This window comes from Vigna umbellata, chromosome 1 (assembly GCF_029865625.1).
Source record: "Vigna umbellata cultivar VRB3 chromosome 1, Vumbellata_1.0, whole genome shotgun sequence".
In the NCBI taxonomy this organism is placed as follows: Eukaryota; Viridiplantae; Streptophyta; class Magnoliopsida; order Fabales; family Fabaceae; genus Vigna; species Vigna umbellata.
In genome coordinates, this window is record NC_142165.1 from 88,475,412 (window position 1) to 88,487,277 (window position 11,866).

At 33.4% G+C, this 11,866-nt stretch overlaps 2 protein-coding genes across 2 annotated transcripts; one reads left to right on the plus strand and one right to left on the minus strand.

Annotated features, from left to right (window-relative positions):
• Positions 1–4,838: 4,838 nt before the first annotated feature.
• Positions 4,839–5,723, minus strand: LOC124826701 (uncharacterized). Its single transcript, XM_047299602.2, has one exon. The coding sequence runs from the start codon at positions 5,633–5,635 to the stop codon at positions 5,114–5,116; it is 522 nt and encodes a 173-aa protein (XP_047155558.1). The 5' UTR covers positions 5,636–5,723; the 3' UTR covers positions 4,839–5,113.
• Positions 5,724–9,488: 3,765 nt separating this feature from the next.
• LOC148206710 (two-component response regulator-like PRR73) lies at positions 9,489–10,360 on the plus strand. Its single transcript, XM_088114518.1, has 2 exons — positions 9,489–9,977; positions 10,319–10,360. Exons 1-2 carry the CDS (start codon positions 9,513–9,515, stop codon positions 10,358–10,360), a joined length of 507 nt encoding a protein of 168 aa, XP_087970644.1. The 5' UTR covers positions 9,489–9,512.
• Positions 10,361–11,866: the final 1,506 nt, after the last annotated feature.

Genomic DNA, 11,866 nt, shown 5'->3' on the forward strand with positions numbered 1-11,866 from the left:
ATTATAATATATATATATATATATATATATATATATATATATATATATATATATATATATATATATATATAATAATGGTTTTTTTTCTTCTCATTAAAGACATAACTTTGTATTTGATTGAGTGGTGTGTGAATAATTGTAAGTTTTAGGTTACTCCCTTTTTCAATGATAAAAAAATGAAATGATTTAAATAGTGAAACTCTTAGATGAGTCTAAAATTATTGTGGAAGAATGTACTAACAAAATTCTCAATGAATACTCCTCCAACCACAACTAGTGAATTGAACAAAGAAACAGGAAAATTTGCTGAACTTGAGTAATGATCTATGTTTGAAGATGAAGGGCTTTAAAGATTTAGTGTAAGAGTGTCCATCACACGATAGATTTTTACATTGGGCTATTCAGTGAAAACCATGTAGAGACACAATTTATGTAATTTATCTTGTATGATGAAATTGAAATAGGTTACTTCCTCCCAAACTTGAACGCCGAAAAAAACAAAGTTAAGTGGAGTGAATCAGCTGTGAGGACCACACAAGAAGGAGCCGTACCTTTTAATTATAAAAATGTTCGTCCTCATTCAGAAATCGCCTTTCCCACTTGTTCCTCATCAACTGGACAACAACTCAACAACTAATATCACGTGCTACTTACTATATATGTTCTTCCTTCCCATTCCCATTAACAATTTTTCTTTTATAATTTCTTCATATTATTATCTTATAAATAAAAATTAAGTTCAAATTTAAAGCGTCGATTTCATTGGCAGGAAATAAAGAAAAATGCATGACAATCCCTTATAAACACAATATAAATGCATTTGTAGCAAACACTTTGAAGGTTCAAAAGGTTGAACCAAAGATGGAGCACTAAATGAATGCTAGTCTTTTTATGATATATCAACATCGGATTCCTCCAGCTGGCTTTACTTCATAATCAATGTTAAAACCAACAACGAGTTATGCACATATTCATTCATATCATGTTTCCTTTCTTTGCTGAAAGGTCCAATCTTATGCATGTATCGTCTTCAGCTTCAAATAATTAGTTCCTTCATACGGAGAATGACGCACCCTCTATACGTATATAAACATAATGCTATTCTTATAAATTCAATGCTACGCTCAATTTCCTTAATTGCCTTCCTTTCTATCGTATTATCTCATGTCTTTTTCCCGCTTATGTATAGTTTCATTATTTTTATCAAATACGCGTTCCATTGGGGTTTTCAAATATATGTGTTACTTACACATCCATCACACATTCAAATTTGGAACTTTGACCTGTTCATTCCCGTATTTTTATTTCCTTTGATGATATCGCATCATTTATTAATCAATGTAGAGCTTCACTGGCATCAGACTCAAAAGGTATTATAAACAAAACCTGATTATGAAATTCTATCTCGTATAGGATTGTCCGAACGAAATGTAATAATGAAGAAAGTTAAATGTACATAAATATGATTCATTACCATGCACCAAACGCGTTATAATAAATAGAAAGATAAAATTTTATTTATTGTCATAATGTTTATATTAATCGGAGATAATGATAGGGTTGATAAATAGAAGTTTTGTTTTTGTCCTTATTATTGATTTAGTCTAGCATGACTGCTCCTTCTTAAACTAAACGGGCGAAAACAAAAGAAACGGGAGGGCAAAGCAGCTTCCATTCCAATCAGGTCAAAACATACAGTACATAGTGAGTCGTCACATACGTCATTGTCATGTCTTCAACACGCTAAAACAAGTGCCTGCAAATTCGTGCTGTGCCAACCATCCATGCACAGACACCATTTCCATTGTTTCTGCAACTCCCTGTCACATATAGCAAAATTCAAACACTCTAATTCCACCATCTAAATATCTCATTACTTCACCAGCCCTTTATAAGTATTCACTAACCATATATATTCAAACGCAACCTTATTATTCATTACTTCATATTCAACATACTTAATGTGGTGGTTACGTACCCTCATGCTACTGTATACGCTTTTTACAGCTGTACGTATAAAAATTCTATCACAGACAGCGACTCTTTCTAATGGTAACATTGCTCAACCACCCTGTGCCTTCTCACTTTTTTTTCGTTTAATAGCAAACCGCGTATATATAAATGCCAAATTCTACGCCCGTTAGTTCATTTTTTAAACCCTAGGTTCAAAAACTAATTTTTTACTTTTTTTCGTATACATAAATTTAAAAATGGAATAGACAAAGGGTTCCCATGTATTTTCCGTCCATGTCACACGCACAACTAGATTAATATCTGTAGCCGGTCTGTTATTTGTACTTTTTGTCACCGAATACAGTGTACTCAACAGTGTCTCTGAAGCCACTGATGCATGTTGAAAGAAAAGTCCAAAAGAAGGAAAGAGCGTCTTCTGTGCAGATTTCCTTGTCAGTGACATTTGTACCCTTGACAAATGTGCGAGGATAAGTTCCTGTTCTTCAACCTATTCTATGTAGATGATGTATACCTAGGTTTCTGTTTTCGTTATTATCTCTTAGGTGTAATGTAATGAAATGTAACCGACCCAAAATATAACCCTTTTCCGTCTTCTTTCCTTCAAATATTAATTTGGCTTCTGTTGTTGATGTTGTTTTTTACTGAATTTTACGTGTTAGGTTTATCCATTTTTACACTGTACTCAACCAGGTGGTCACAACTTATTAAGGAAAGCTTCTCGCTGTGCATTTTTAATTCGGAAAATGTTATGTCCTCCCAAAGATTAGGTAAGAGATAAGTAAAAGGAAAAAGATAGAGAGAAAACGATAAATGGATTGAAGAATAAAATATGAGAGAAATAAAGATGAAATCGATGTGGGGTGGTATTCTTTCTTTTTGTGTTAACTTTCTTTTTACGTTCAAATTTCAAGTAGAAACGCTTGTGCGGTTGAGAGTTTTCAGTAACACTTATCTGACAAGATGTTTAATATGTCACAATCACTCCTCACCGTAAAAAGAATATTGGACAGTTAATTTTTCTTCACTTCAATGGACGTGAAGAAAAGTGATGGAAAGGATTTGAAAGTAAATTTTTTTGTTGTTTATTTGAGTAGATTTGGAGGTAGTTGGGAGTGAATTTGGAAGTAAAGTTTGTGAGAATTAGTATAGAATTTGATTGACGTGACAGATTAAAATAATTTACTTCCAAATCCACTCTCATTTACCTCCAAATTCACTCAAATAAACAACAACAAAAATTTACCTTCAAATCCTCTCAAATTCCCTCAATCACTCTTGCCAAATCTATTCAAGTGAACAAAGACTTAAAGAAGAAAATATTTAAATTAAGGAAAAAAAATCACAAATTTTGACGGTACTATATAAATCTTTTTTATCGTTATAACTTTTTCGTCTCTGTAATAAAGAGGGGTTGTAAAACTATGCGTACAAAAATTCTCTTATTGAATGATGATAAGTTGATGCCCTACGTGTATACACTCAAGTGAAAAGTGAAAGACACAAAGGAAAAGAAAGTGTTTAGTGATAAGATGAAAAGAAGGAAATATATGTATATTAAGTAAGTTAACAACAAAGGGATAAAATAAATGGTAGACCCTTTTTTGTATGATAGAAACAGTGTTTGGTACGATAGGCACTCATTTTATTGTTCTGTCCTTGTGAACGAACGAGTTACCAAACCATGGCTTAAGCACTTCATTTTAACCTTGTGTAATGAATGTAAACTCAATCAGATTTATACAAATTATTATTCACATGTATAAGATATTGAATCTTAAAATAATTTAGAATATCTTAAATTATTTATTAGATATTTTTTTTTCTAGTTTGTAGTTTGTTTAATTGCAAGACTCAACGTTCAATGCAAATGTAATATAGATTAGTATTTACCTTTTGTATCAAATGATAACACACTATATCAAAGCAAACTAATCTGGATAGCTGTTTCTTTACTAAATTATTGATGACCCTTTTAAAATATTGCATTTTTTTTCTATACAATTTTTAATTTCGTACGACTTTAATGAATTTATAAAGATTTACAGAACTTTAACATGAAAAATGTCAGGATATATATAAAATTTTTCACTAGTTTCTCGGTCAACATTTTCCAATGAAGTACCCTCTCCAAAGGTGGAACGCACTTGCCTTGAAACAATTACACAATAATTAATTTCACTCGGAACATATTCTAAAATTCCTCTGAAATAACCCACAAAAATCAACCATCGCCAAATGACTCTGTTCTCAGCCTGGAATGAAAAAGTGAATCATCACTTGATTAATCAGAAACAGTTTTCATATCAAAGTTAAATTAGCAAAAATGTTAAAAAAGATACTCTTGAACATAAACTTTTTCGCTATTAAAAAGTTGAAAGTGAATAATGTTAAGTACCTAACCTTATTATTACATGGCAAAATTAAATAGAGACTTACAAAGAGTGTAATTATTGAAAAAACTAAAATGAACAACTTATTAAGTATAAATGAAAAAAATATATTTTATGATTTATTTTTCATTTTACACAACATTTATTATTAGACCGTGAGAGTAAAATTTATTAACAAACCTTAAATTTTATCAATTTCATCTCGTATTCGACAAAGACAAATCTCCTTGAGAAACTAGGAATAGAGAGTTTGTATTGAAGTACAAAAATAATCATTTTAATTTCATAACCAGTTCTTAAAGATACTGTTTGACAAGATTCGTTAACAAATCTTACATATGATTCTATAGAATTTTAATAAAAAAAAAGTACATGATTAACGTAATTAGAGTGAAATAGTAAAAGTTATCATATATTTGTTCTGAAATCTCAGTAGTTAATGTGCGAAGGAAATGAACAGAGATGAAGAAAAAGTAAAAAGAAAAAGAAAAACACATTAATTTTCCTAAGAATGAAGTTAGTATAATAAGTGAATTACAGTAGGCTTTTTCACGTAATTAGCCCATGAATAACACCGGTTTTAATTAATTAATTAATTAATTAATTAATTAAACCTGTATACCTCCATGGTTGTTTTTCAGGAAACAACTCTACAACGTTCAACAATTAATATATCTTTTGTCTTTTTCTCTTAAATATATATACAGCAATACAAAATCCCAGCGAGCACGTCTTTTTTTCTTCCGAAACTACCCCTGCTCCGGTATGGAACTCAACGTCGCGGTGAACTTCCCCCTCCCCCTGACAACGCCATTTTTATTCATTCCTTTCCTCGCCGCACTGTTATCAGCGGCATCGGCGGCGGCACGACTGTCCGGCGCCACTTTCCAGCCAGGCTTGGCATTCTCCTCGCAGGGGAAAAGCAGATTCTGTTGGCGGCGAGAGCTACATTTGTCGCCGGCTGACCTGGCGAGTGCGGAGCTGGCAGTGACGGCTAGCGCGGCCATCTCCTGCGGCGGGAGGTGGCGCTTGAGGCGGTTAAGCGGGAGCGCGAAATAGAGCTGGCCAAGCTTTAACTCGTGGTCGTGGTGAACCGCTGTTACAACGTGGTCGAAGGCCATCTCGTCGGAGTCGCATATGAAACACGTGGGATAGAGTTGCAAGAGATAGGAGACCTTGACCGGGTATGAGAACTCCTCCATCCGGCCGTCGTGAACGACGACCTTGGCCGTGGGCTGCTGGGCGGTTTGGCCGCAAACGCAATTTCCCATGTAGAAGAAGGAAAGAAAGAGGAGTCAAATTGTGCGTGTGGGGATAGCTATTTGTTTTCAACTCTTAATTGGAGACACCGTGTTAAGGTTTATCCCTCTATTTATAGGACTCCCACTCTTCGGAAGAGCCAGCCAGCCTTCTCTTGCTTCCCACCTTTTCAACTCTTAACTTTTACCACATTAATAATAAATACTAATTCTGGTCCCCCAACTAATTTTTAATTTATTACAAAAACAATTCAATTTCATTACCTTTTAATTTACAAATTAATCTAGATAATGTTATGTCAGAACACCTTTTTTCCCTAATATTGGAATTTATTAGAAATAAATAAATTAATAAAAAATTTTGTGCATGCATTGGGAGGAGAATGGGAATGGGTTTACAGGCTGGTGACAGGTTGTGGTGCATGAAGTGTTGAGTGAGTTAGTATTTACGAAGAGAGGGACTGCTACCAGATTTTGGTCCCTTCTATGCACTTATCTTTTACTTCTCTTCTTACCTTTTCTCAAGTTTCTTCATTTCACGGTAATGCTTACGACCTCCATTTAAATGCTCTGCTATATAATATATTTTTTTTGTTAGACAAAACTATGTGGATTCATTATATAAATGAAACGTGTCTAAATCCTTTTAGTGAAATTCTACAGGTTCTAAAAATAATAAGTATTGCATAAAAACGATTTACGCAATGTTTTGGATCATGCTTATTACAGTCTTGTTCTTATTACTTTTAGGATTAGCATGCTGATTCGGAATAAATTAGTTCGACATCTAAAATGTTTTTTTAGTAATAAAGTTATATTAAAACAAGTGGGTAAAAATATGAGTGTAACTATTAAATATGAAATTTTAAAGATAATAATATAAAAAAATATTAATATAAATATTTTATGTTATTCCTAACCATTTTAAGCAAAAAGAATATAAGACATTATATTAAAACTGGGTCCGTTTATATGCATATTTTAACTTGTCCCGCGTTCAGTTCAATCTCAATTGTGAAACCATCGACATCTCTCTCATTTTTTTTTCTTCTTAAAAAAATAAATAGGAAGAGAAAGTGACACTGAAGCTTAAATTAGGAAAAATATATATATTCAGATTAAAAAATAAAATAGTAAAATAATTATATTTAATTTATTTTGAAAACAGGAGTTAGAATCTGCTATAGATTACCTCATCCTTTTCCACTCAAAGTGGAATAGACACAGTGAAGTGGATTTTAATTACAGGTGAGAGCCAAACATTGAAAAAAAAAACAAAAGAAAGACATAATAGTGAAATGTAGGTCCAGTTCTTCCAATAAAGAGTTGGACTTTTGTGACATGTTTCTCCTCACTCAATTTGTTCTTTCATTTTAACCTAAAGTACCTCTTCCAGCTTCATCACATAACACCTCTCTTATTCCTTTGCTTCTTCTTTCCCCATGAAGAGGAAGTATTATTGCCATTTTCTCACTTCTTAGGTTTATCATTGAGATAAATCGATGGGAGTGGATTCTAAGCCACCTAAAGTGCAGAAACTCATTTTAATTTCTTTTTTATGTAGGAATAAAATTTTAGATGATAAAATGTTTAATTTAAAACAATCTGTTAATAAAACTATCTTTCTTTATGTTGGATATTTGGTTCGTTTATAATAATTCTATAGAAATGGGATAACTTTTGATTTAAAGTATGTGGATTTAGGTGAAAGGATCACCAATCTTAGTATTCATTTTAAAATTCAGGAGGTCATCTACATGATTTTGGAGCATTATATCAATCTAAAACAGTGAACTTTTAGTTGAAATCTCATCAAATGTTTCCCTTTTCGTATTATAAAAGAAACATAATATTATTTTAGTAAAACACCAAAACTTACTTCTTCTTTTTATCTACTCTTCTACTATGCTATTTGGAGAAAAATTATGAGAAAAAATGTTTTTTTTTCTAAAGGTTTTCTAAATAGTTGTATTTTCGCATTTTTCAGAGAGAAAGTATTATTTTTTTTCTTAAATTTAGAGAAAGTTGTTATAATTTTATTTTTTTAGTAAGTTATATAATTTTTATTGCTTGTTTTGTTCTTTTTTTTTTCATTTTAATTGTAAGTTATTATGGTGTTACTTTGGTCTTTAACAATATTGATGTTAAAATAATACTGTAGAAATTTTTTAATATATTGTTGTATAATTGTAGCTAATATACTTTTTCACATTAAAATATTATTATTTTATTTTTACTAGATAGAGAGTGTAATAGGGTAAGAGTACATGTGAAGAAAAGTTCTAACAAAAGAAAGATTTTATATTCAAGTGTATAAAAGAAATGTAAGATATCATTATACATACAGTTTAAAGAGTGTGCCGAAGGACTTAAAAATAATAATATATTGTATATTAAAAAATTGGATGATTGCAGATGTAATATTCATATTGAAGATGAGATTTAGAGGCACTGAGAGAAAATTTGATACTGATTAAAGTGGAGAAAATTATTATTATTATTATTATATATATATATATATATATATATATACTTTTGGAATATACGTTCTACAAAATAGATGTAAATGTTACATCAAGTCAAGAACAAGAGTTAATGATGTAGCATCGTGAACACAGTCATATGTCAAAGTAAGGTCAGGAAATCCAACAAAACTTAATCTCTTACCTAGACTTAAGAATATGTTTTATCTTTATGCGAGTATGATATAAGCTAAAAATACATAAATTGAAGTGTGTAAGCACTACAAAAAAAAGGCATTACCGAAGGCCAAAATCCCTCGGAAACAGCCAAAAGCCGTCGGAAAAAGACATTTATAGACGGCCTATCGACGGCCATCGAGCCGTCGGTAAATCTCTTGTCGCTAACAATTACCGACGGCTTGTGGCCCTCGGTAATTACCGAGGGTCAAAAGCCTTCGGTAATTACCGAGGGCCACAAGCCTTCGGTAATTACCGAGGGTCAAAAGCCTTCGGTAATGACATGAGATGGGTATTTACCGAGGGGCAAAAGCCTTCGGTAAGTGGCACGAAAAAATAACAGTTTGCTCTATTTTTTATGAAACCAACCACACAAACAGACCTGCATAATAGTTTCAAGCACAAACAGACCTGGATAACAGTTTTCAAGTATATACAGATCTGCATAATGTGCATCTCAAAGATGCAATCACTAATCAATATCCATAGAACATCCATTAAGAAATAGAACATGCATTAATCCATATAACTAGTAATTTATAGTTAAAACATAAAACCATATTGACGTCCTAACATCCAAAGTCATCTAGTTTTATAACATCGAAATGATCTAAATTCCAATTGTTTGTAATATCCAACAGTTTGTATAAGAAGTAAAAACTAGGTCAAACTAATAATGTACATAGTCTTCATCAGAATGATCTTCATCATCCTGCTCTTGTATTGATGGCTGGACTGGTGTGCGTTGGACTGATGAGGGTTGGACTGATGAGGGTTGCTGGACTGATGTGGGCTGCTGAGGGGCAACGGGTGATGACGAGGAGGGTCGTGGCTATGTCGAAGGGATATGTTGTACGTCCTGTGAGGTCTCAGGCAACACTCTCATGACCAGGGCCTTAATAGAGGGCACTCCAACAGAGGAATGTAACTAGGAGGCTATATCTTTTAGTACTTATAACTTCTTTTACTACTTATAACTTCTTTTAGTAAATAGGAGGCTATATCTTTTAGTACTTATAACTTCTTGGAATGTAACTTCCTTAATAACCCTCCAACAGAGGCCACTCCAACATCTCTTGTATGAAATTTCTCTAGAGGGGGAAAAACATACATAGAGATTCTGCTGCTCCAGACTTGTTTGTAAATCTCAACAAGTCATATTACATAACACTGAAGATAAAGCAGCAACAATGCTGGCACTACCTAAAGTAGACAGACATAGAGATTCTGCTACTCCAGACTTCCATCTCCATTATGAAAACAATAACTGTACTGATGACATGCACCAGTTGCCACCTGATCATGATGCTGAATCTGCAAAGAAATTGGCTACTGCTGCTACTCCACATTGTGGTTCATTAAATGTGGTAGAAGTGCTAGTTGAATGTAATGTTGGGAACCTCAGTATCAATAGAAGTGTTTCAGGAAGCAACAATGGAAGCAATGGCCAAAATGGGGGCAGCACAGCAGTTAATGCTGGAGGAACAAACATGGAAAGCAACAATGGACTCCCTGGGAATAGTGGCAGTGGCGATGCTAGTGGAAGTAGAAGTGCCAACAGAGTAGATCAAAACAAGACTTCTCAAAGGGAAGCAGCCTTAACTAAATTTCGCCAAAAGAGAAGAGAAAGAAAGGAGAGGTGCTTTCATAAAAAGGTAACAGTCTATAGAGTACATAAGTAAGTGATTTAATATATATTGCTATGATGTTGTAGAAACTGGAAATTATATGTTTTAGACTATATATACTTCTTTTTCCCAGTGGTTGACCTCTGTAAACATAATTTTCGAGAAAATTTCAACAAAAGAAATTGAATATAACAATGGGAAAATTCCTAAAACCCCTTTTTGCCTAACTATTTCTCACCATCCCACCCCTCAAATATATCCAACCTTCTGGTGGTGATACTATAGTCTTTCCTATCTCTATTCTCTCCATCCAGCTGTTCTTTCCATAAACAATATTCTTGAGCGTTTCTGTGCTGTGACATGTAAAGACAGTGACACTCCCTTCAACTGACAGTCATGTCCAGAACTAGCAAGATGTTGTCATGAGTGGCACTCCCTTCAAGTGCCAATGTAAGTTTCTCATTTTCTCATTTCATCGTTACAACCATTTCACTGAATTAATCCTTCTTTTATTGAACTTTTGAGGAAAGTTCTGTCACTCACAGTTTAACTTTTACATTAATTGAAACTTAGGAATAATGTTTAATTGTATTCCTCGTTTTCTTTGATTTTCCTATACTACGGTTAAAGGTTATTTAAACTTTCTAACTGGCATGCCAATACCTTGCCCCTCATTCCAATTACAAATCAATCTTTCTCAATCAAACAAGCACATACACTGATGCCACAACAAAGTCATACAGATTTAACAACATTCTAACTGATAACCAATTTATAAACGAACAACTTACCTCAACCGAGATAGCCTTGACAGCAACGCCCCACAACGGCCACTCCAACGCTGCCCTCAACCAAGTTCCTTCAACCGTATACTAATAAGTTAATGAAAACTAGATGAAGGCAGCAACACTATCTAACCTTTACCAAAATGAACATGACAGTGTCAATGAAGTTCTGTGGAACTTACCTCCGACAAAGTCCCTCAACCTCCACACCACCACCCCTCAACGAAAGAACTAACCTAGGACGAACCCTAGCCCCAGACTCCCGAAAACCACCACGCACCGTGAACCAACACCGATGGACGCACCACTGACCACCGTGACCAACCACCGCCGGTTACTCACCGATAAAGTGACAGACCGTGAACCAACGGAGGCAACCGTGTGAAGAGAGGGAGGATACGCACAACACGACGAGACTGATGAAAATGATTTTGGGGCACGACGAACCTAATTTCTGACTTAACTTAATGAGGTCCTTACCGACGGCTTATAAGCCTTCGGTAATTACCTCTATACCGACGGCCTTAAGGCCTTCGGTAAAATGCCGTCTGTAAATCCCAATTTTCCAGTAGTGAAGGTACAATTCAAAGTGTACACATAATAAATTTGATTCATTATGATGTGTTGGAATAACCGATATTATGTCTTGGACTAGCAAAATGTATTACTAATTTATGATTAGTTTAAGAGATTCCTAAAGTAGCCCATCAAGAGGAAGTAGTATGTTTTTGCGATGTTCATAAAATTCGAAGGAAGAATAAAACTTGAAACTAAAAAAACAATGATAATGAAAGATAACATGTAAATGACAATTTTTGGCATTTTGCAAGTAAAAGGATATATCACTAAAAAAGTTGTTATTTATTGAAAGTTATTTTTTTGGAAGTTATAAAAATTTCCATAAATTAACATTATTTAAGATAATTATAATAATTTGTTAAAAAGATAATAATAGATGTTTTTTTTAAGAGGTTTATGACATTTACAAATTAAAATATATTTTTCATCCTCTACATTCTCTCTCAACTTTTTCCAGAACTTTCCTTCTACACTCCAAATTTTTTCACACATGACTCTTTTCATATTTCTTATTTCTCTTTCGCATCTTCTGAATTGTTCCTAAATTTTCCA